The sequence below is a fragment of the Eulemur rufifrons genome, chromosome 20 (assembly GCF_041146395.1).
Source record: "Eulemur rufifrons isolate Redbay chromosome 20, OSU_ERuf_1, whole genome shotgun sequence".
NCBI classification, from domain to species: domain Eukaryota; kingdom Metazoa; phylum Chordata; class Mammalia; order Primates; family Lemuridae; genus Eulemur; species Eulemur rufifrons.
In genome coordinates this window covers 45301038-45327991 of record NC_091002.1, presented here as the reverse complement: position 1 = coordinate 45327991, position 26954 = coordinate 45301038, and the positions used below count along the sequence as shown (strand labels likewise).

The window sequence follows — 26954 nt, the reverse complement described above, 5'->3', positions numbered from 1 at the left end:
ACAGAGAACTCATGTTTAACAAGAAGGTCAGGAACTATATTTAAAGTCACTAGAGTCTTAAATATTGTTGCAATTACAATTAATCAAATTCACAGCATTCTCTGACAGCTATGGGTCTTCGGGGGCTCTTCACGGAAGAGGAAAAGAAATGAAAAATGAATTGTTCTATATGTGAATTATTCATATATTTATTTTCCAATTTTTGCATGAGACCAACTATAGCTACATTTTCAGTGAGGAGATACCAAGTTTTAAAATTCTATAGTCTTTTTCTTGCATTAAAACTTCTGAAAAGGATCAGATATGCAAAATTGGCATTTTTTTTTCCTTAACAATATCTTTAAAAATGAAATGGAAGTAGTGTGCTCTTATAAATGCTACAGATTTCCTATGGGAGGGGAATGTCTACAAATGCCACAGCATCTCTGTATTGATCAAATAGTGTAATATACATTTCTTTTGGAAATTGCTGTATTTATATTAGCATAAACTCTGAAATTTGGTCATGGTATGCTACTTATAACCCCAGTATTTTATTATCAAGATTCATAAATTACACAGTATTTAGATGAAAAATATATATCTCAGAATCACTCCAGCTTTTTATATGCCCCCAAGAGATTAATACTAAATGTATCAGATCTAAAAGAGTAAGGAGGATGAATCAGCTACAGGAACTCATCAAGGGCTTGGAGACTTAATGTAGATAATTCTTCCGTTCTGAGGCTTTGAACTTTGGTTAGTGATTATTATAGATGAAAGAGAATGTGGCTTACCATGTTATCCAGATTTACATATTAAATTCCAAAGCCAGCAGGTAGAAGTCTGAAACAGGGCAAACTTGTTCTCAACTTCCCCTTCTTCATTTCACAGTCAAAGGAGAGCTTTTCAATCCGTTTCGGTTTTATATTTGAGTCTGTCCTTCTAAAACTTCCAAATCCTGGCTTTTTCTTACCCACCCCCCATCACCACCCACCCTATTTCGTCCAAATCAGAATACTTCTTCCTGGTTTCAGATGCCTCAAGTACAGATCTGTTCCCATAAGCTAAATAAAAGCATGACACACAGACATCTACACATACTCCATTCCCTCCACTGATAACATCTATTGCGTGTCAGTCAGTATTTTAAAAATTGTCCACTATGGGTTAGGTACTGGTATTAGTTAATAGTGGAACATGCACTTATCCCTCTCCCCAAAAAAACAATCGCATCCTTGTGGACCTTATTTTATGGTGGGGGAGGGGAAGACAATAAGAAATAATCAATGAGTGTGGTGTGTAACAATAAGTGCTAAGCAGAACAGCTACGGGGGATGGGGAGGGGTGAGTAGGTAGGTTCCATTTTAACACATTAACTGCCATGTGAGTTGTATTTAACTTACACTATTTTTGAGTCCAGAGCCTTGTGAAACATACATAACTCACATGTCTCTTTACCTCGGGAGTTGCATGGTGCACAGGCAACTTACGCTGCCTTGCTACAGCATACGTGTTACATGATGGGGGCCCCCTGGGCAAAACCCTGCAGTTGCTTCACAAAAATCTTACTTGTTGATGTTCTTATTATTACAATTAATATTGAAAATTTAATTGCATATAACTCACGCACAGAAAACAATAAAAAATAACACATTTTTCATTAAATTAGAAAGGATCATTTTGTTTTCTAAGTTTTTATTCTATTTTCACAATAAAACACTGTGGCCCCAAGGAAAAAAAATTTTTTTCTAGTGTGGCAGTCAATGTGTTTAATAAGAGAGTCAAGAAATGGCCTCACATAGAGCAGGGATTGGAGTGATGCCCTGAACATAGTAAGGGAGTGAGCTATGTGGGTGTTTGGGGGAGAGCATGCCACGAAAAGGGAAGAGCAAGTGCAGAGGTAGGAAAGTGTTTGGCATCTTCTAAAGAAAGTGAAGAGCCCAGCACACCTGGAGCAGAGCAAAGTGGGACTAAGGAAACTGAGAGATGAAGTGAAACAAGCAGGGAAGAGTCAAATCATGTGACCATGTGACCATGTGACCACTGCCTTGGCTGAGGGCTTTGAGGTGAAAATTATCCAGATGTGACGTGTTTTGAATAGATTCTAGACGGCCAAGAAGTAAGCAGCCCAGACTCAGACCCCAGTGACAGCAGCAGAGGTGGTGAGCAGTGTTCAGAGTCTCCACGCGGTGTGAACAGAGTCGACTCCATTGCTGATGGACGGGTCTGAGGAGTTCCTGTAACACACTCCTCACTCGTCCCCTTTCTTCTCATAGGGATGTATCAGTCTGTCCACAAAACAGCCTATTTCTTTATTTTTCTACATTCAGAAAGGTAGGTATGTAACTGGCTCTATGAACCGATTTCAGTGATCTTTAACTGATCAATGAACATTTACTGTGTAAATGGTTTTTTCAAAAATAATCCTGTCCCTTCACTAACTACTTGACCTTTTGAGTTGTTTCCCAGAAATGGTGGATTTTCTGCAAGACAAAGGAGCTGAGATTCTGAAGGCCCCTGGGCAGATTTCCCGACAAGATTCACCATCCCCTACAACCTGCCCCCATCCCCCACAACCTGCCCCCAATGCACGTGGCCCCTTGTTAGTTGCACCATGACCTACCCAAAGCCACATGGCTCCTCCTTTAAAAGCCCATGATTTCCCTTAGTCGGAGGACAGATTTGAGACAGCTTCTCCCTTTCTCCCAATAAGACATCTTTCATATTAAAAATTCCTTTCTTCCTTAGCAATCCTTGTTGTCTCAATAATTGAATCTTTGTGTGACAAGCAACTAGACTTGGGCTGAAAGCCCCCTGTGTGGTTTCAATAAGAGGTATAGGAAATTGTGAAGAGTTGGATATTCCCAGGTATATTTGGAACTTGACCCAAACAAGGAAGACCTCAAGAGCATCAGTGGCCACACACGATGACCACGGAACACAACAGTCTGATGGTGAACTGCATAGTTACAGCATGGCGAGGGTCTCAAGAGAAGGGTCTCAAATATATAACCTCAATTTCTGGCCACCTAAGCTCTGTCTTTGTCCAGGAGATAAGCCAAACACCCTCTTGCACATCTTGAGCCCCCTTTTAAGATAAGGTCTTCCATGCAAAAACAAAGCAATAGAGAGTCATTCCTATAGTATTGTTTACCATCTTGCTATTGGGCAAGATACCAGCTGAGTTCACATGAGATAACTGGGACATAACATATCTGGTCCAAATGACTGGTAGTTTAGAGTGTCATAGGAATGGAGAGCTTGGCTCAAGATTATCTGCAGGGTTCCAAGTTATGCTATCACTGGCTTCATGGATCACCGCTCCTAAGTATTATAATAGATTTGCAATTCAACAACTTTTTCCTGAGGACAAAAAAAGAAACCTTATTTCAAAAGTGGAAATCTCTGGCATCTGGAATATAAATGGTAGAGGAAATCTGGACTCACAAAGAGGTATAGCTGAGTCCTCGGAAGGCGAAACTGCCTCCTGGGGTGGCAGGGAAATGAAACGCAGGGAAGTCGCTACCCTCAATGACTCCCTTCTCTGCTTGTCTCCAAGGCTTGTCTTGCGCTCTTTCTTCCCTTATGTGTACACAGATGTACCTATAAAGCGCAGCATCCTCTTTATTTCTCTAATTGGAGAAGGAATACAGTTTCCCCTACTGTTTTCATAGCTATATAAGCCAAGGTGTCAACATAGGGCCTTTATAAGACGTTGTCACGTCACCACTTTTGGAGGATTTGCACAAAAGGGAACACTGTTCACTTCCCCCACCCGGCCAAGTTTTTGTGCTAATGGATCCACCGGCTTCATATAAAATTTTAAATGGCCAAGAAGCCCATCCCATGTGAATTCTCACCAAATAAGGATTAAAGAATCTTCAAGATGAAAAACGAAAATTAAAATGTTCTATCATAAAAATAAGCATGGTTCCTTCACAGACAAAAGAGTAGTATTTTCTCAATATGAAAAGAAAAACTACATAGGCTGCACATTGACAAGGACCAGGGAAAAATGTATTGCCATGTAGAGGAAAAGACTTAGCTAATTTGTGAATCCAAGTAGTAAGTAAATTTTGTATTTACCTTCATGTATTTCAACAACTAATTACTATTTTTAGTGAGGCAGTCTCTCTCACTAGTAATAAGAAACTGCAAGTCTGAATTAAATTTAGTCATCAAACTTAAAGAAATCAACTAATGGGTGAACTTCATCTTCTCCCACCAATCACTTGTTTTCTGTTCCTTCCCCTCCCTCCTCTTCCCACACCCCCAAACACTGAATGAGCCTACTCTGCATCAGGCACTGTGCTAGACACAGTGAGATCCAGTCCTCACCCTCAAGGGGCTTTAGTGCTGCACATATAACAACATGGTAAGTTCTATATTAGAGACTGGAAAACACCACCACCACCACCAATAGCAGGAAACCAGAAGAGTCACTGTGTATTAGTCAATTACTTTACACAATGAGCAAGCAGATGTTATTTTATGGATGTTTTAACCTTTGAAAAAGTTCTACTTGTACCTTTGTGAAAAAAATCTAGACAAGTTTTCAGACTCAATGACTTCAAGTTACCTCCTTGTAAACAGATTTCGGGAAAGCTACAACAATTGAATCTTACCTTATGATAACATCTAAAATATGCAGCACGTTCATCAGAAAATTTCTCCAGTCTTTTTGGACCTTTGCTTGAAGCTTTCTTGAATACTAACCAGCATCGTTGATAAATCTGGAAGGAAATACAAAGACTGAGCTCAGCATCTCCACCAACAGACATGTGCATTTAAATGTTTGCTTTTTGATGTTTTCACCTGTAAAATATTTACAAACCAGAAATGGGATGTTGCTTTGGGAAAATAAAACTTTAAAAATCAAAATTGTTTCCACAATGGGCATATTTTGCCATTCAGGCCATCACTGGCATCAAAAGAAAATAAATATTTGAAGGTAAGTTTGTTCATGTTTTGATAATAATCACTAGGCACATTTCAGGACAAGTCCCAGAGATAAAAGTCCCAAATCAGTACAAACAACGTAGGCATTCATGGCACAAGCTATCATTTCAAATGCAGTTAAATCAGAAACACATGGGCTTGGTATACACTAAAGATCTCATTGCCCGTTCTAGAATGATACAGCTCATATGCGTCATGTGATATTCCTCGTAACTGATGGTGAAGAGCTGGGCCAGACACTAGACTTCCCAGCTAACAATTAGCTGATCAACACCAACCAGATTCTTGCTTGGAAAATTCAACCCAGTGGCTCAATGCCAGTAGGTTATAAACAGAGGTTGTGGCCATGTTCAATCACATGCTAGACAGCTAGACAGTGGAACCTGCTAGAGAGAACTAGATTATTCCCACTCTGGGTTAAAGAGACATTTTAGTTCTTTGTCATCTTTCAATTTCTAATTCAGAAATCTAACTCTTCTTCTGGGTTTCTCAGAAATCATCTGTATCCCCAGGAACCCACCACCGTCAACATCATTACAACTTTTAATTGTACTATTTTGAATGGGGATCTGATTCTAGCAACCAAAACTACCCTGATGGGAATAACCAATATAAACTACATTAGTACATTAAAATATTTATAATACCAAAGAGGGAAAATTTAAAGAGCTAATGAGTATATGAAAAACAATGTTCTCCAAATGCAAAATAAAATGAAAGTTTTTAGAACCTAAAAATTAATAAGGGTATAAATTGATGATAATTTTCACAGATGGCAAAGACCTAAGTGGCAACATTATACTCTGCTGGTGATCTTCAAAGGCCAATTGACAACAAAAAAGAATAGAAATCTATCCTAAGGAAAAAGTCCAAAATGCAGCCAACAATGAATAAGGGATTCCATATTCAAGTGCAGAAGGGTGGGTACTATTCAGTCATGATTATCTTTGATCTCTAAATCACTTTCTAAATACCATAGATATGCAGTTTTGTATATTCAACCCATAACTAAATTTCATGTACTATAAAGTTTAAAAATCTCTGTGCTAATATGAAGAAATAAAACAATGTCCACATAAAACATTTGATCATCCAAACCACTGTTGATTTAAAATATCTCTTAGAATTCTATCAGTACCTGGCAGATGGGTGAGGAATTCAGGTTTACTACTACTTGTTTGCAATGTTTAATATATTCCATTTTACTCTTCTGTCCCATCAACCTGAACATAAATTAATTGCCTTGTTTGGGATGTGAAAAAGAAAATGAAATTCACACCATTCCTAAGTTTAGCTCTGAATACAGAGAGTAAGATATGTGTCCCATCCCACTGAATGTACAATAAAATGTTAGCAGTAATAATGAAAAATACTCAATGTTCAACAATAAGGAGGAACAAAGTAAATTATAATAGTGCTATCATATATAATGTAATATATATTACTGATATATAGGGTAATATTGGTAATTATATATAGTAAATACAGTACACATATAGTAAATATGTAGTACATATTATGATATATAGCATATACATATATAATATATAGTAGATACATGATAATACAAGTTGTCATTATGTAAAAGTACAGTGATATAGATAGTATACATATTTATTAATATATAACAAATTATACTACATCTGTAATATGTTACCTATTTATAGAATAACATAAGTAGTTCATTTGAAACTAGTCACAGAAAGAATTTCTAATGACATGGGAAAGTGTTCATAATGTAATGGGGGAAGCAGAATATAAAATTTTACTTACGTCATGATCTCCACTATACTAAAAATGCATTTTAAAAAAGCAAAGAAAACATATCAAAATGCTAACGATATTTTCTCTGGGTCATGAGAAATAGGTCCTCAGCTTTGCTTGTTAGTTTTTGCTTCATGTAATAAAAGTTAATACTGTAAATTAAATGAAAGAGAATTCTGTTATTTCTTAAATACCCAGAGGTATTAGTATAATTAAAATCAATTCTGTTGGCTTTCATCTTGCACAGTTATTAAATCCACCGAGGAATATAAAAACATGGAGACAAAGGTGGAAAGGCAATTCAATGGGGGAAGAGTAACCTTTTCAACAAATGGTGCTGAAGCAATTGGACATTCATATTCATAGGCAAAAAAAAATACCCTTGACTTATATATTAAAGCACCTACTTTATCAAAAAATTAACTGAAAATAGACATAAATATAAAATAAAACTATGAAACTTTTAGGGAAAAGAAGAAAATGCTTAGAATTATGGTATGGACAAAGAGTTCTTAGACCCAATACCAAAAGCACAATCCATAAAAGGAAATCTTGATAAACTGGACCTCTCCAAAATTAAAAACTTTTGCTATGTGTAAAACCCTGTGAAGAGGATGAAAAGATAATTTAGAGACTGGGAGAAAATACCTGCCAATCACGTATCTGACAAAGGACTAGTATCTGGAATAGGTAAAGAATTCTCAAATTCAACATTAAAAAAAAAACAATCAAATTACAAAATTTACAAAAGACATGAACAGATATTTCACCAGAGAGGGTATACAGATGGTCAAGAAGCATATGAAAAGATGTCCAGCATCATTATCAATCAGGAGAGTGTACATTAAAACCACAATTAGCTATCACTACACACCTATCAGATTGGTTAAAATAATAACAATATTACCACCACCAACTGCTGACAAGTATGTGGAAAAAGTGGATCACTCATATATTGCTGGTGGGAATGTAAAATGGTACAGTCACTATGAAAGACAGTGGCAGTTTCTTAAAAAAATGAAACAAGTAGTGGGACTCTTAAATTCATTCCACAGAAATGCCAGCTAATTATCTCTCTCTCTCTCTCTCTCTCTATATATATATATATATGAATGTTCAAAGCTTTATTCAAAATAGTCAAAACCTAGAAACAACTCATATGTGCTTCAGTGGGTAAGTGGCTAAACAAACTGGGTCTATCTGTAAAATGAAACACTACTTAGCAGTAAAAAGATAAGAACTACTGATATCTGCAACAACTTGAATAAATCTCTAAAGAATTATGCTGAGTGAAGATAAAAAGCAAAATCTAAAAGAGTACATACTGTCTGACTGCATTGCTTAGCATTCTTAACACGACAAAATTACAGAAATGGAAAACAGATGAGTGGTTGTCAGAGGTGAGGGAGGTGGGGTGGGGAGTGAAGGGAAGCGGGTATGTTTACAGAAGGTTAACATGAGAAATCCTTGTGGCGAGGGAACCGCTCTGTCTTGACTACATCAATGCCAATGTCTTGGCTCTGATATGGCACTATAGTTTTGGAAGACTTCAACCAGAGAAACTGGGTAAAGGGTATAGGATTTCTTTGTGATATTTCTTACAACTGAATGTGAATCTACAATTATCTCAAAATAGAATGTTTCATTAATTTTTTTAAAGACAGAAAGATGTAGAGATATTTAGCCACGATCTTAAAATTACAGCCTAATCTAACAACTGTCAGCTATATTCTTCTCCAGTCTTTTTTTCTTTCTTTCCTTTTGTCATGAGATCATCGTCTGATTAACCACTAGACTGAGTAACTTTAAAAAGGCAAGTTACAAGAGCCATTGGTAAAGATCAAGCACAAAATCCTTTTCAGGGTGGAGATCCAGCCATGAAAATTAACATTCTCAGTACTGTGGTTGGCAAAGAGCGACTTACCAACATCGCGCCTATGTCTGAATAACAGATGAGACAATTGGCTCCCTTAAAGTTTCACCACTACCAGAGGGTTGTAATTATAGTGGAATAACTGTCACTCTGCTTGTTCAAATAAAGGATGTGGAAAATAGGTTTCTTACTGCCATGCTATTATTGGCAACCTCTTCCTTTCGTACATGCCCTGAGAATGTGTTCAGAAACTGAACCTGTTCAAGGTATGCAAAAAATATGCCCATGACAAGAAAAAATGTTTTCACCATGGAAGATATTTTAAATTTTCTAATTATGCCTCAATTTTCAGATACAATCTTCGATGACAGAATTTCTAATTTTCTTTTTTTAATGCGTTCATTTTCTTCACAGTTGAACCAGAATTTGCCTGGCTCACGTCCAAAGGCTGTTGAATGCAAGCTAAAGATTCCTCCACTTCAGCATGCCTAATGATTTCCATTTTTCACGCATATGTATTAAGTCTAGGGGACTTTCATTTTTTGTTTTTCTTTTGATTTATTAATAGGGGCAAAAGTGTAATGTTTTAATCAAATGACAGCAAAAATACTATCATGTAAATTCATATGCAATATTGCTGGGAAGTCACCGTGGAATGAATTAGAACATGTTGGTTCATTAGAAGGTAAGGAAAACTCCAATTTGCTCTATGAAAAGGCAGTTTAGCATGTCAAACTGTGAGGCACAAACAGATGGTACAAAAGCAGAGGGTGCGAGAGTTGAGAGGGATCTGTGCATTCAGGAGCCTTCCTTTATGTCATACTGCACACCCCAGGGATTCTCAGAGTATGGTCCAGCTTCTCTCAAGATAATTGTTAAATATGAAGATTCCTAGAGATTAGCCATGGTCTACTGAGTCAAAACCTCTTTGGTCCAGCTACTTGGGAGGCTGTGGTGGGAGGATTGCTTGAGTCCAGGAGTTTGAGGCTGCAGTGAGCTGTGTTCTCACCACTGCACTCCAGCCTGGGCAGCACAGTGAGACCCCATCTCTTAAAAAAAAAAAAAAAAAAAAAAACTTTGTGGGATGGGATCAGACAAATTTGATCTTTCACATGTTCTTTAGATGTTTTATTTGTCATCTGGAAGTCAATACCAGAAATATTTCTAAAGTACTTTCAGACAACACCGTGCCTCCCCTTGGGACTGCTGACAGGGAATTTTCCAACTAGTGCTTCACGATGGGAGCATCTGAGACAGTGGTTTCCAAACAGTGGCGTAAGGTGGCCTTTGAAATAGAGCAGTGTGAGATGTCAGCTTGAGTTTGAGAGACACACTGAAGGTGAAATGTAATCCTTTAAACTAGAGCAAACTCCCAATTTCAACTGCCAGCACTCTGTGTCCTAAGGACACTGGAAGAGCCACCTGGTGTCCAGTGGACTAAAAACTTACCTTAAATATCTCAGTGTTGTTTAGAGAAAATAAAACAGGAAGACTCACTACACGTGGCACCGTGTGGAGACCAGCTGGGTTAACACTGACACTGTTGCAAACGATGACAATTTGAAAAGACTCCCATTCACTTAATAGTTTAGGGCAGTTTAAAAATATATTATTTTAAAAATATATAATTAATTCATTCAACTGTCTCCTTAGTATTTTATATAATGAATCTACTTACCACCTATAGTATTATTTAGTTAACATGTTTCTTTAAATTGACTTTTTGAACTAACATGTTTTTATTTAGAAAAGGAATCTTTTTATAAAAAATTTTTTTTGAGACAGGGTCTCCCTGAATGGAAATCTCATTCAGTGTGTATTGTGTTGTTGTTGGTGGTGTTTTACTATATCTAATTTTTAGCCTTAAATTGTCACCAACCCATATATTAATATAATTTGTTCTGTTTTTCCATTGTCTTTCCTTTCTTTAAAACTTGATATCCTTAATAATTGCTTATCCCTGGTTTAAAGTTCCTGAGGTTTTTATTGGCTTCTTCTTCTAGCAAAGAATATTCTGGTAGGTTCATTAAGATTTCCAGGCCAAGAAGCAGCTGAAACAATTAAGAATTTGCTTAGGGCTCCTGATTTTATTAGTGTCCTTCCCGTGTCCTGAACAGAGTCACAATTATACCTCGGGAGGATGCAAGGACAGTTATGAAAATAGCAGAAAGAAAATTCTAGTCACAAAATTCCTATTAAAAGCAAATAATACACTACTTCCACGTAAGCTGCAGAGAAGAGAAAAGTGTAAACAAGGTGGGCCATTGAGGCCTTTACCGTCTAGCGCAAGAGTAGGAAAACTTCTCCTGCAAAGGGCCAGATACTAAATATTTTTGTGTTTGAGGGCCCTCAGGCCTATTGTGACTATTCAGCTCTGCTGATACAGCATGAAAGCAGACGAAGAATATATGTCAATGAACAGGTGTGGCTATCTTCTAATAAAACTTTATTTACAAAATCAAGCAGTGGGCCAGATTTGGCCTGTGGGCCATAGTTTGCCCACTTCCAGGCTGTCGTCGTATTTTCAACTCTTTAAGCTCAGGTCACCTTTAATGAACACAAAAATCTATTTGTTGAGTCCCACCCAGGAGAAACAAGGGAGTGACTATGCACCAGGTGACAGTCCCTATGTGTTCTCCCTGCCCCCACAAGCCAAGATTCTACATCAGTAAAATTATATTAAAATGCTGACCTGAGGCTTTTTCAACCCCGTGTGCCAAATTTCTGGTCTGCTTATCCACTCTTGGGGAACTGCTGTTCTGTAATCAACGTGGGTGCCGTCCTGAAGAGCACTGTCTCATGCAGAGAAAGCACTGGGCTACACTTAGCTTTCTATAGTTATCTTATTCTATGATAGTAAGGTGCATAGTAGGGGAGAAAAAGATAGGTTATAATTGTTTCCTATTTTGCCAGCATTTCTCTTCTGTTATCACATGGACTTTCTCTTCTCAGAGCATCCTTTCCAACCTCTAAAGATATATCCTCAGTCAATATCCTAAGCCAATAGAATTGGCTTAATTTCTCATCTCCTATCCCCATTTTCACCTGCTCTCTGAAACAGATCAAATATTTTCCTCATCCAGGATGTTAATCTCAAAGGCTGGCACGGGCTGAACTCTGTGTGCTGTGGAAGGCTGAGCCCTTCAAGTGCATTATTTCAATTAATCCTCCCAACAAGCTTATGTAGCAGGTGCCATTATTATCCCTAGTTTACGAATGAGGGAGTGTGGCCTTGGGGACGTTAAGCACCTTGAGTAAGGCCATGAAGGCCATGAATCTAGTAGAATCAAGCCAGAATTCCAACTTTGGTTTGCCTGACTCTGGAAAACAAGCTCTTACCCACTACTCCAGGATTTTTCCAGAGAAGTTGGATTCCAAGGGATGCATCAACTCATGCTGATGGTTGATCCATCTGTATGAAGTTTATTTTCATGCTTATCATAATCTAAAAAGAGACATTTAGTTGTAACCATATGCTCTTTCATCTGGACCACTACTTTATAGCTAATCTATTTCAGGGTGACATTTGCGTTTGTGATTTTAAGTTCACTGGCACCAAGTGTTCACCTACACTGATAGTTTTTTACATAGTGTTTCTGAAACTGGAGTTTTAAGACACTAATCCAAGACTCCAAGTTATCCTAGCAGTCTGCAAGAAGTGTTTGCTTTGAAAAGAACTCCATACAATCCCGCCTTTAAGTGACAATGTACTTAGTATCCTTGGCAGACATGCAGAAACCCAAGCTAAGTGTTTCTAACTACATTAAAAGTTATCATATACATGGCTGGGCACAGTGGCTCATGTCTGTAATCCTAGCACTCTGGGAGGCCATGGTGGGAGGATCGCTTGAGGTCAGGAGTTCAAGACCAGTCTGAGCAAGAGCAAGACTCCATCTCTACTAAAAATAGGAAAATTAGCTGGCATGGTGACGTGCACCAGTAGTCCCAGCTACTCAGGAGGCTGAGGCAGGAGGATTGCTTGAGCCCGTATGTTTGAGGTTACAGCACGCTATGATGACACCATTGCACTCTAGCCCAAGCAAGAGAGCAAGACCCTGTCTCAAAAAAAAAAAAAAAAAAAAAAAAGTTAACACATGCAACTTCTCAATTTTTCTTGGTCTTCTTTGCCTTTCTAACTTTCAACCTCTTGCACTTCCTTAGTCACGGCAGCAGCAAACTAATGTCCAGGCTACCTGACTCCCTGCCAGCCTGGATGGTCACTACCTGGGGCTGATCAATCACTTCTCTGTAGGTGCCAACTTCTCCCATTTGGGTGGCACCGCCCTTCCATAGTCTCAGACTCTTCTGTCACTTAGAGACTGTCCCACAGCCATAAAGGATAGTGTTGGCTGCTATAATCTGAATGTTAAGAAAGGAAACTTGGTAACCAAGGGAACCAGGAGATAGGAGTGAGCCCAGCAGGTAATTCCCTCTCCATCCTATTGGTCATTGCCTGCAAATTTCTCCTTCTACAACAGAAGAGCTTTGGCCTGAATAATTTCTGAGACCAACGTAGTTAGAACAATCAGGTCCTGTGCATGACTCAGTCATGATAGGATTTAGGAAGTTGCTACATGAAAAGTACAAAAGAGGGAGATCTTCGGCATCCTTGAATCCTAATTTGTGGGCTGCTACCAGCTCCACTTACCAAAATAATTAGTGGATCAGAATCATGTATTTTATGAAGAAAAAAGTCTTTTTAATGAGTAAACAACAATAATTTTATGCCTATCATTTGCCTATACGTTTCATTTGTAAGGAAAGAAATGCTAATTTGGAGGGAGTTGCACAGTGGGTAGCAAGGTACATTTTAAATTCACTGTAAAGAAAAATACCAGCAAAAATGGTATAATTAATCATAAAATAAAATATGTATGATGGGATTTAAAAATACTTAAAAAGCATCCACAGGGAATAAATTAGCTATGTCAACCCTTTACTGATGATGAAGTAAATTAGCATAACCTTTCCGGAGGCAGAATTATGCCTACACTTTGACCTAGAAACACGACTTCTAGGAACTTCCCCCTGAGGAAATAATTAAGGAAATACGCACACACATGGGAGCAGGGTTCTTTGGAGTAAAAACTGGGAATACTCTACATGTTTCAGAGGACTGGCTTAATTAATTACAGCACATCTGCAAACTGAAAATTGTCATCATTAAAAATAATGTTGTAAAATAATATTTATACCATAGAAAATGCTATTAGTAAATTTTTCAGTATAAAAAGGAGGTTATCCCTGCTTTTTAATCTGTTTCTCCTCCATTATACATGCACATATACTCATTCAATAGACCAAGGCTAGTTGCTCATGCAAGAAGATTATGAGCTATGTTTGACCCCTCCCCCACACACACACAATTCTAGTGGAAAAAAAAAATCTGTGCTTTAATGGAAAAGTATGCATTGGCTAGCAAGAATCTTTCTAAGCTTATCTGCTTTTGATTCTATAGGAGCTAGTCTACTACGCTGAAAATTACAGGTAACTGATAGCAATGCAAAAAAATTCCTGTCTATAAAGATGTAAATTATGCCCTGTTCAGTGGGACTCCCTTCCCCCAAGCTGTTGATGAAGCCAGGTTTGCCTTTTTTTAAACATTCATTTCACTATTCTGGGTATAGAGATGTCTGAGTTCTTTGGATTACTCTTTGAACTAGTTAAAATGTTCTGTTTTGTTTCCTCATTTCATTAATGAGTTAAGTAGGATCTTTAACATATGTTCATTCTTCATCTGTATGAAAGTCATGATTTTACCTGTTTTTTAAAATTGTCTTTTAACACAATCAGACCATCAAGTCCTGTGTATTTTAGCCTCTAGCTAAAACTGGAACACCTTTATTTCTCTGCAGAAGACTGCACCCTAAGCTCAGCCGCCACCTTCTGACTTTCAGAGGGCTCCCTGTTTCACTCTTGCCACTGCAATCCATTTTCTACACAACATCTGGGGTGATCTTTGAAACACTAATCTGACCACATCATTCCTCTCCTTGAAGTATTTGTGTGGCTGCCTGTTGCCTTTAGGGTAAAGACCAGCATCTTAACAAGACATTCCAGAACCTGCAAGAACTGGCCCCTCCCTACTTTATAACCTTATTTTGCTGCTTTTTTCATTTTATATTCTCCACTTATAAATGTATGCCCTGTGGTAAATATGCATCTTTAGTGTAATAAAAAATTATTATGTTATTTTGAAAAAAATTCTCATGGAGTTAATATCTGCCATGAACTGCTCTGATAATCTCACCATACACGGGAAACACTTCCCTTGTCAGTAGGAAGGTGACCAGGTTGAGAAACCCAGCACTAAAAGAGAAAGTTATGTATCCATTTCTCTCTCTCTCTCCCCCCCCAATGTATTTCTGTTCTCCAGAGTACAAGCACTGCAGAAAGAAGTGTTACAGTTATTTATCTAGCTTCAATTTCTAACTAGCCTTATAGAAAAAAACAAACACATTCTAAAGAGATGTCAAAGAATCCACAACACTGGGTGAGCATTCCATTTAACCAAAAATTTTGGAGCTGATATCACTCATTAATTCATTCAACAAATATTTACCAGGTGCCTACCATGTACCAGACACTATAGGGACAAGAGATATGGCTCTAAACAAAATAGAGAAAATCTGCTGTCTTTATTGAGTATACAAGCAATCAGGAAAACATATATGCTTACATGCCTGCACATGTGTGTGCATCTTATAATATGTCATAGGGTGCTATGTGCCACAGAGGGAAATCAACCAAGGAAAGTCGTAAGAATTGCTAGTGGTGAGTATTGAAATTTTAAATACAGTAATCAGAAAAATTGTCACCAAGAAGGTGACATCTGAGCAAAGACCTGAAAGAGATGGAAGATTAAACAGAGTAGAGGTGTTGGGGGAGAGGGCTCCAGGCAGAAGAAACAACAAATGGGCCCTGAGACAGACACATGCCTGGCACGTTGGAGGAAGAATAAGGCAGCCAGAAGACGGGGAGAGAAGTCAGGGCTGGCCGTGGTGGGGAGAGTGGATCAGATTGGGCAGGCCTATGGGTCTTCCTCTAAAGACTGTGCATTTGCTCTTTCTGAGAGGGGAAGTAAGATGAAGGGTTTTGAATGGAAGTGATATTAATGTAATCCAACTTATAGTAAGTGTAGGGCAGGAAAGGCAAAGGCAGGAAAACCGGTTAAGAGGCTGTTGCAGTAAACCACATGGGGGGTGATGGTGACTTGGGCCAGGATAGAAGTGGAGGAGGAGGTGAGAAGTTCAGAATCTGGACATATTGTCAAAGTATTATCAATGGGATTTACAGATGGGATTGAATGTAGGGGTGAGAGCAAGGAAAGAGTCAAGGGTGATTCCAAGATTTTTAGCTCAAGCAAGTGGAGAGAAGGAGTGTCCATTAGCTGAGAAAGCTCGAAAGAGAACCAAGGTTAGCAGGGAGAATGTGAAATGTCGTGATAGACGCACTGAGTTAGTCCTGCCTATGGACCATCTAAGTTTACATAAACATTATATTATTAAGCATAATAAATAGGCAGTTATGTATACGTTGTATATATGAGCCAGCCTGTATATACAAGATTTTCTTGTACTTTTAAAATGAATTAATACTACTATCTTCCCTATAGGGCTGTTGTGAGATTTGAATAAAGTACTCAGCATATTGCTTAGTATAGAGCAAGTGCCCCATAGAGGTTAGCAGTTCATGTCATCCATCTAGGTGGGGTTTGCATGCAAACAAGGACAACACACATTTTGTTTCCTTCATTTACTCATTAATTTTGTAAATATTTACTGAGTATCTACTATGTGTCTGGCATTATTCCAAGCACTGGGGAAAACAGCAGTGCACAAAGCAAAGTCCACGAAGCTCACTTTCTAGTGTGCAAAGACAAATAAACAAGTGTCTGAGACCCTAGCACAAGGCCTGGCATGTGGTAATAATGATTATAGACTACCTTTGTCCAACACTGTCATTTTGTGGTATGTACCCAAAAAGTCTTTGGTGGAGTTAAAAAAGAAGTGGTCTCACTGGGCTTCCACAGGGACTTCCAAAGAGGTCTTTGAGTGATCACCAAGCCAAAATCACTAAGACTAAGTTCCAGTTTCTTAGAGTGGTCCTATATAATCTGATCCCTGAGTACTTGTTAAAACTCATCTCCCACCACTTCCTGCTTCACTCGTGATAGACCAGCCTCTAAAATGTTATGGTCTTCTCTAGTGTGAGATAAGAAAATATTCCAGAACTCTCTTTCCCTGCAATTCATATGGCTGACTCCTTTCCATTCTCCAGGTCTTAGGTGGAAGGTCTATAACAGGTAGCTATCGTCACATAACAAATCACCCCCAAGCTTAGTAGCTTAAAACAACCACCATTTATCACTTCTCATGAATATAGCGGTTGGTTGCATAGCTCTGCTGATCTGACCCGGCACCATGAATCATGGCTGGGTTCATTCACACACGAATTAAAGTCTTGGGTTGTCTTGAGGTTGCCTGGGATGAGCAGCTCTGCAGCTCATGGTCTCTCATCTTCCAGCAGGTTAATTTAGAGCTTTTCTCCTGGAGCAAGCAGGAGCCCAGGAGAGCAAGCAGAAACATGTCAATGCTTTTTATTTTTTAATTAATCTTTTTATTTGGAGATAATGGTAGATTCACATGCAGTTATAGCAAATACTACTGAGAGATCCTATACACCCTCTACTAGTTTCCCCTGAAGGAAACATCTTGTAAAAACCATAGAATAACACAACTGGGATACAGACATCGATATCATCAAGACACAGAACATTTTCCATCACCACAGGGATCCTCTCTTGCCCTTTGACAGCAAACCCGCCTCCTTCTGGCCCTGCGCCCTCCTTAACCCCTGGCAACCACTAATCTGCTCCCCTCTTACATAAATTTGCCATTGCAAGAATGTTATATAAATGTAATCATACAGTATGTAACCTTTCGGGTTTGGCTTTTTTCACTCAGCATGATTCTCTGCAAATTCATCCAGGTGGTATTAACAGTACTCTATGGCATTAAAGCATCACAGTGTGTTTACTCATTCACTCGCTGAAGGACATCTGGGTTGTTTTCAGTTTCTGACTATTCGGGATAAAGCTGCTATAAACATTCATATATAGATTTTTGTATAAATATAAGTTGTCATTTCTCTGGGATAAACCTTACCACTCTTCTTGCAATTTTACTTTTCTTATTTATAATTGTCCTAAATATTTCCTCTACCTACATTTAGAACTAATTGTTAGAATTTTTGTTTCCACCATCAAACATAATTTAGAAAACGTGAGAGGGAGAGGAAAACCTATTGTCTTTACCCATATTTTTCTGAGTTCTTTCTTCCCTCATAATGCTTCAAGGTTCCTTCTTACATTGTTTCCTTTCTGTTTAGAAATCTTCCATTAATTATTCTTTTAGGGTAGATCTGCTGATGACAGATTCTCTTTGTTTTCCTTCACCCAATGAAGTCATGACTTCCCCTTCATCCTGGAAGGACATTTTTGCTAGATATAAGATTCTGGGTTGACAGTTCTTTTCTTTTAGCACCTGAAGAGTAAACGTCCTCCTGCCAATTTCAGCCATTATTTCTTTGAGTACAGTAAGTCCCCGCTTAATGTCATCATTAGGTTCTTGGAAACTGTGACTTTAAGCAAAATGACATATAATGAAATCAATAATTTTTTTTTTCATCAGTGCTATAACAAAGCAATGCTCAAGGAAACACTTAAAGTCACAGTTTCCAAGAACCTATCAGTGATGTCAAGTGTGGACCTATTGCACTTTTTCACCCCACCCTTTCTCTCCTCTCCTGCACTCTGATAACTTGGACATTAGATCTTTTATTACAGTCCCTTAGGTCCCTGGAACCCTGTGGATTTCTTTTCCAGTCTACTTTCTTTCTGTTGTTCCAATTGGGGAAATTTATATTGTTCTATTTTTCCGCTGTCCTCTCCATTCTGCTGTTGAGCCCATCCAATTTCAGTTATTGTATTTTTTCTCTTCTAAAATTTCCATTTGGTTCTCCTTAAGGTCTTACTTCTTTTGAAGAGAAGTTTATTCATGGGTACAAATACACGATTTGATAGAAGAAATAAGACCTAATATTTGATAGATCAGTAGGGTGACTGCAGTTTGCAATAATCTTTTGTAAATTTCAAAATACCTAGAAGAAAATGGGAAAACTTTGTATTTCTTTGCTGAGATTTTCTATTTTCAGCATGTTTGCAATTGCTCACTGGAGCATTTTTACATCACGGCTTCTTTAATATCATTGTCAGATAATTCTATCACCTCAGTGCTGGCGTCTGTTGTTTGAAATCTTCCTGATTCTTAGTATGATTAGTAATTTGGGATATTTTGGGTATTGTATTATGAGATTCTGGATCTTAATTAAACCTCTTTAAGCTGGATTCCTCTAATACTGCTGTGACAAGGGAAGTGGTAGGGAGTGTGCCACCTGGTTACTGCTGGCAGAAATCTAGGTTCCCCCCTCAGAATCACTGACACTTAAGGGTCCCCTCTCATAGTTGCTGGGTAGGGGCAGTAGAGGTTCTGTCTGCTCACATGATCTCCACTGATTCCACTCTGGGGGTGGCCTCATGACCACTGGGTGACACTGACTCCATGAGGTCTCCATGGGGACAGGGAGGAGCACCTCATTACTGTTGAGTGGAGCTGGAAGTCCAGACTTCCCATGTGGTCTCCACGGACACCATGGTGGGGAAGTCTTGTTACCAGTGGGCGCAGATGAACATTTCAACTCCCTACTTGGCCTTCATAGATACTATCTAGATGGGGTATTGGGACAACTCATCACAGTCCCACAAGGGTGAAAGACTAAGTCCCTCACTTGGCCTTTATGGGCAAGGGGGGTCATAATCTTTTCTTTAGTGTTTGGCTGGTGTAGAGCAGTTATCATCTAAAAGTTTTCTATCTTGCTAGGATGCCCCCTTTTCTAGTCCTTTGGTCAGAGAGGTTAGGCTTTTGTTGGGACTTTTTTTTCCTGTGCCTGTGGGTGTTCCTGGGTGTCTGGCTCTCCAGCCCCACGTGTGGGTTCTATGAGGCAAAAGTTAGCCGGTCTAACTGCTTCTCTCCACCTTTCAGAGTCATCACAGGTCTGATTTATGTTCATTGTCCTGGCTTGACAGTCTCGGCGGGAGGAATATGGAAAGGTACATCTCACTCTTCCCGCAAGCGGAAGTCTGTAACTGCTTGTATAAGCCTTTGCTGTGTCCAGTTGGCTAATATTTCATCGCACATAGTTAAGCCCAGAGTTAGAGACGATGGGGACAATAAAGTCCCAGAGCAAAGATTACAAAAGTAATTGAGGCTATTAATGTACTCGCAATCTACCATGATGCCACCTTCGCAGAGAAACTTCCCACCTACCACATCTAAGGTGTGTCCTCCAGGCCTCCACACATTGACTTCAAATCAGTATCTGAAATTAATTTGCTTATTGATTTGTCTGCACTTTTATTTTTTGCCTTCTTTACGTTTTGCTTAAAATGTTAAAAAGCGTTATATTTTATCTTAATAACTTTGAATCCTCAAGACCTAGGAGAGCATTAAGTACTGATTTATTTATTTTTGAATGGCTCAGTATATAAACAAATGAGTAAATAAATGAATAAGAAAAAGCCATACTAAGAACTCATGAGATTCCCAGAACTTCATAAATGATGCTCCTGGATATCAAAGAGTCTGAAAATGGACCTGATATTTCCAAACAAGCCTTAACTTCACATCTTTATACAACAGAGAGAAAGAAAGAAAAAAAAAAAAAACAGGATATATAGAATGTAGGGTACAAACACTGCAATCATATTGAGAGACACTGGACATTGTTTTAAAAGAATCATTCTTTTAAACAATTATATAACACATTTTTCCTTAAAACGTTTATTCCACAAAATGCTGTTTTTGATACCATGGAGAAAGGCTCCAGTGGCCATTTTCACATGAATGTCTGCACACATCAGTGGGTTTTCTTCTAAAACCACAGAATTTAAAGATGAATAAATTTCCATATAGACTAAAACAAATATATTCCTATAATTAGAAACAGGTTCTAACAAACTTGTAGAGACATCTACCTGCTGTGCAAAAAAAGAAAAAACACTGAAATTTCAGTCCTCCACAGTTCCACGTTACCGGAGCAACACCGGGTGAGAGACATTCCACGAGAAGGCTCAGGACAGAAAATTAGAATGTCGCTCTCAAAGAAAGAGAGAGAAATGAATTCCATGGTTGAGAAAGCACTCGTTAAAAAAACCCACAAGGAACAGATGTTGCCAGACAAGGGCAGAAGGGTAAAGAATAGCACTCATGTGGTAAAAACGCCTCAGCCAAGAATTCCAGAGAAAGAAAACCTGGGTGGCCACAGAGGAAACTGTTGCAGATTTTCAAAGACAAATTCCAGGAAAAAAAAAAAAGAAGTATGTTTTCGAAATCTAGTCTTGTTGTGAAGAGATGTGAAAGGGACAGCACCTGCAAGCTGTTTTTGTTGTTTCGCTTTGCTTTAAGGATGACAGGTACTCAACACGCGCAACACACTGTGGCATCCTCCTCCTCCTCATGGGGCTTCACTGCTTGCTCTGTGACAGGGACTCAACCAAGCATTTCACACGCACTTTCTCACTTAAGTGCCACCCAAGGTGTGTGAACCAGGACCTAGTAATGTCCACCCTACGCAGATGAAACTAAGGCTCAGAGCCTTAAACTACGTGCCCAGGGTCACACATCTGCCATATGAAGATGCCAAATCAGGTCTGTCTATCTTCCGGGTCCTCTCTATACCCTGAACTCAAATGCCCAACCTTTGCTCAAACACACATCTTCAGGACCAACCATTTTTTAATAATGGGAAATCCAGCCATACTGGACGTTTTGTCTATGACTTCATTCTTCAGGGATTGAATTTACTCCTGACGATACAGTGATACTTTACTAAGTCATTAGCAGAACAGTCAAAAATGAGAGGATGATCAAAGAAGAGGCTGTACAGTATGGCTGTTGCTTGAAAACAGTGATCAGCATTTGGGGAACATATTTTCTCTAAAATTACAATATCAATCAAAAATATAACTTTCGAAACTTTTAGCTTGGACCTTTACATAGGAAAAGCAATAATGTATCTTGTGGGACCAATCAAGTAATAAATAATGATCAAAAGATAAAAATATTATTTGTTAATATCACCAATTTAATATTACGTTAAGAAAGCTCTAAAAATGAGAAGCTGGGATAAAATCAGGGTTAAAAAATACTATTAGTCTGATTTTAAGCAAATAACCTTTTGAGCTTCAGTTTTTTCATCTGTTAAATGTTGATAATGATATTGCATACCTCACAGGTTTGTGTACAAGGTACCCAATACTTAGTGCTGGCTAAGGCTTAGCTATTATTTTATTCTTTATATACTCTTTTCCTAATTGCATGTTTTATTATTTTATTATTAATATTAATTTAATCATAATAGGTGTCTACTATTCTATTGTTATTATCAATATTAATTTAATCATAATGTCTAAATCTCAAAATATTGAAATGCTGTGAAATGGCCTTTTGCTATATACCATCCAGTTCATAAAAGCAATCTACATCTGAAGATACTGGATTATAGGTGATGAATACTATTCCTGTATGGTTAGACGGTTCTCAACTGGGGGTCATGTTGCCACCCAGGGGACATCTGACAATGTCTGGACACACTTTTGGTTATCACAACTACAAGCACCTAGTAAGTAGAGACCAGAGATGCTACTAAATATCCTACAATGCACACAACAGCCCCCAATACAAAGAATTTTCTGGCCCAAAATGTCAATACTGTTGAGATTAAGAAAAGGAAGATGTTAGAGAAAGAGGAGTATTATCAAAATGAAAGCCCTTATTCCAGATTTAAAAGGAATAATTGATCAGAGTTGGGTCTACTTGATGAGGCAATGTGTAACCTAAGTGTTTTAAAATACAGTAAAATCAAATATTTGTCATGTTGGAAACCAAACATCAAGATGATTGAACATTTTTGTTTAATGTGTAGAATTCTTTGGAGTCAGGTAGACATAGATACCAACTTGTTTATCAAGCCAAGACATGCCAAGTTGTCCCAGAAGATAGTCAAAACTTCAAAGATTTTTCAAACTCAGGTAGCAACAATTAGTTCTGGGCCAGGAGGTCTGGACAAAGCCCAGACAACAGATCGCTAAGCCTCCTGGCATCTTGCCCAAACTTGAGCCTGATGAATGAAGGAGCTCAGGAAATTTTACCCCAAAATGTGACTCCTTGGTATATTGTTTTGAATTAAAGGCCCTTAGAGATCAACAGGCCCTTGGAAGGGGCTTTCCCTCTATCTGTACAACCAGACAGACCCATCAAAAGAACATCCCTTCCCTTCCCCTCCCTGTTATCTCACTGTATTGCAGGAAAGATAATCAAGAATGCAACCAGACCTGGCCCAAATCATCTTAAACAGAATACCTGTCTCTCAGGCTGATTTACAAATCAATCTGTTTCCCCATCCATTCATTCTCTCTCCCAAGTATCTATTCATCCTCCCTGGCAACCATTTATTGCCACTAAACAGAACTCTCTATATACCTCATCTCCCCCTCCCTGCTAAAAGGAAGATATAAAATATCTGGATCCCACTAGGATATTCTTGGGTAAAATCACTCTGTGATTCCCTCCACGTGCACAGTAAAGAAACCTCTTCCTCTTATTAATCTGCCTTAATTGTGGGTTGATCTTTCAGTGAACTTTTGGGAGAAAGCGGAAGTTTCCCCTGACCCGCACACTAAAATAGTCATTGCCAACCACCCAGATAAGAAAACCAAGAGAAAAAGCGACATGATCAATCCATATGAAAGGAAACATAACGGAGGCTGTGAACAGCAGCAGACCCTGCACTTAAAGTCTCAGGTCTGCAGGTGACTTATAAGACTTCTGCAAGCTGTGGAGACAAACCCACCTCTAGTCTCCTACACCACCAGGCTCCTTTCTTTCCTGAAACCATCCCCACCTTAATTTTTGCACCTGCGTGCCTCTGTGTGGAGCAATCTTCCCATTCCACACCCTGCTACCTGGCTACTTGTCTTTCATGCATCCTGTTACTCTCCCTAGGAAACCTTCCCTAATGCCTTCTTCTGTTTGTCCAGAGCACAAGGAGAAGCACATACAATGAAAGTCGGGAACACAACCTCAGGATCCCACCTGCCTAGGTTCAAATGTTGATTCCAAAATATACATGCTGTGTGGCCTTGAGCGGGTTATTTAACCTCTCTGTCCTTTCTGGGATAATTGTAATAGTAGAGGATCAAATGAGTTACTACATTTAAAACACCATAAAACAATGCCTGGCACATAATAAACATTTAGTAAATGACAGACACTCTGCAAACTGTACTTTATGGGAATTGCTTAGTTCTCTCTGCATAGATGAAAGTTCTGTGAGGGCAGGGCCTGCTTTATGCAATAGTCTAATTATAGTAATTGGATTATGGTGCACACACAACAAAACAGTTCCCAAGTGGAATGAAGAAATAAATGAATGCCTAACGTAAAGAATAAATAACATCGTCAGTAGAGCCAGCAGCATTCATATAAATTCCTTCTTTGTGCTTTCTCAGAAACTCATTTCTGCAAAGTTTTACTGGAATTGCTTTGCTTTTTCAAAAGATATGAAGAAAGTGAGAGACTTTTCACTAGAAACTAATTGGAACCCAACCCCCCAATTCTGTGTCTCCAATAATAACATGTGGAGGCAAAAGACTCAACTTCTATCTTCTTTGTATTCTAGACCAAAAAGAAGCTGCAGGAAGCTATTGAATATTGCACAACCCTGGAACGACATCCTTACTCTGGCTCATTATGAAACGAAGCAAAGCTGGTGATTTCCTTCCCCAATAATATGAAGTTATCCTTAGTTGTCCTATCTATAGTGAATTTTACCCAAACTCATCCAAAATTGAAACGCTTCCCTGGCTGTACCCAGGGTTCTGCTGTAGTTTTAGTCTTTTGGAGCTCTAGGGTCCTACATCTAGAATTGAAGTTGACTCAGGACTCATCTGAATGAGAATTTTATGCCGCAATGAAATGCTTTTCCATTATCAAAGGTGCAAATGGAGCAACATTAATATAAAAATCTAGAATATAATTTCACATACTCGTTAATGGTGGACCAAAAATCTGGCTTTGAGTAACCTAATACAAACTTGGTAAATTGTAAATAATATTCTCCATAAGATAAAAACAAATCAATGACTGAGGAAAGTCAAAACTATTCTTTATAATCATCCAAGACAAAAATACTGCCTCAAGGTCTTCATTACGGACAGTGCAATTCAGACAACCTCCATGGAGGGCAACTGGGAAAGATCTTTCCCCCAAAATGTATGTATCCTTTGACTCAGCAACTCCACCTGTAGGAATTTGGCTTACCCTCATATTCTTAGATGTGTGAAATAATGGAGGTATAAAGGCATTCACTGTAGCACTACATTTGAAAAATATTTGGAACAACTACAATAACAATCATCAGGAGACTCTTGCAATAAAACAAGACTATCATGGAAGACTGTGCAGTTGTTCAGAAGACAGAGGCAGCTCTGCCTCTATCAGTATGAACTGGTCTCCTCCGAGAAAGACTGATAAGTGAACAAGCAAAGTGAATACCTAGAAGTCATTAAAATATACACCCAAACTAAACCGCATGCCCAAATACCCATAGCAATATTATTCATAATAGTCAAAACGTAGAAACAGTTCAAGTGTGTTTTAAATGTGGTCTATCCGTACAATGGAATATTATTTAGCCTTAAAAAGGAAGTCCTGATATATGCTATAACACAGATGAACCTTGAAAACATTTATACTCAGTGACAGAAGCCAGACACAAGAAGCCACATATTGTATTATTCCACTTATGTGAAGGGTCCAAGAGAAGCAGATCCACAGAAACAGAAAGTAGATTAGTGGTTTCCAGGGATCGAGGTGGGGGAAAATGGGGAGTGGCTACTCAATGCCTCAGGAACCTCTCTTGGGAGTAATGAAAAAGTTCTAAACTGAGAGTGTGGTGATGTTTACATAACTCTGCGAATGTGCAAAAAAAATACTGAATTGTACACTTTAAAAGATAGGTGAATTATATCCCAATAAAGTTGTTATTTTAAAAAATATCCACCCTATAAATGTGTTGTGGGGAGTACTCTGCCTGGTACATAACGTGCCAGCAACAAAATCAGCCTCATCTCGCATTTCTTGAGCATCTACTAATGGCCACCATCGGACTGACTGGCATTATCTTCTGTAATTTCACAACAATTCCAGATGTAGAGAGGAACTATTATTATTACTACCAATTCAGAGGTGAGAAATTGAGGTTCAGAATATTAAAACTATAATTAAAGAATCATTCTGATTCAAGAAGTCATGTTCTTATTCACTGGAATATACTACCTCAATAAAGCATTCCATAAATTTTAGTCTTACTATTATAATGCTGTATATCCTCTTGAACATCCAAACGGCTTCTGCATTTAACCATTCAGAGGCTAAATAGTAGCTAACAATTAGTAATTGTCATTAGAATTGTATCTCTGCAAATAGTTTTAATAGACATAAAAAGACCATGAAATCCAGACTGTGTGAGCCCCTGTTGCCCAACCTGTTCAGGACCCAGCTTAAGGTCATGAGAGAGGAATCCCACTCAAAGATGCAAAGATGCTTTAACACTAAACAGTAGGTCCAAACAAGACAGAAAGCTATTAAATATCATTCATAGTATGCCGCAAATCTTGGACTAACGGGTTATCACAATTCCTATTATATTTTTATTTTTTCTTTAAAATATACATTTCCCAGCTTTCTTTTTTTTTTTTTTTTTTTTTTTTTACTAATTTAAAATGCAACGATACAGACGTATATAAATTGGGTTGAAATGAATATGGTATAAATAAAAAAATTTTAAAAATGAATAAGATATAGAAAAAAAATTTTTTTTTAAATACAGAAGTGTACAAAGAAGAAAATGGACGGCTTCCTGCACCTCATCTCCATTCCTAGTGTCCAGAGTTTGTCACTTGCAGCAATTGCCCAGAGTTGCTTCCTAAAAGCCATTCTCTTCTCTACTTATTCAATAGTATTAAAACCCTGGGCGGTGTGCCAGCTGAGAGACTGTTTTCTAGGCTTCTAGGTGAAGCCAAGTGACTAAATACTGGGTGAATACACATAAGAAGAAGTTTTGTGTAAACTTTCTTAAGGCTTCTTAAAATGGGAGGGCACAAAATTAATTCACCCTTTGCCTTTCCTCCTTTTTTGAGCTTTTAAAATACATGATGCATGGAGCTCCAACAGCCATTGTGGACAGCGAGGTGACC

At 38.3% G+C, this 26954-nt stretch overlaps 1 protein-coding gene across 2 annotated transcripts in view; it reads right to left on the bottom strand.

The window, feature by feature from the left end:
* Window positions 1-26954, bottom strand: part of DOK5 (docking protein 5) — a 142564-nt gene that overhangs the window by 77592 nt on the left and 38018 nt on the right. For both annotated transcript variants that reach the window (XM_069496069.1, XM_069496070.1), the window contains exon 2: window positions 4608-4715. In XM_069496069.1, coding sequence (XP_069352170.1) covers window positions 4608-4715 — 108 coding nt within the window. The remainder of the gene's footprint in view (window positions 1-4607; window positions 4716-26954) is intronic.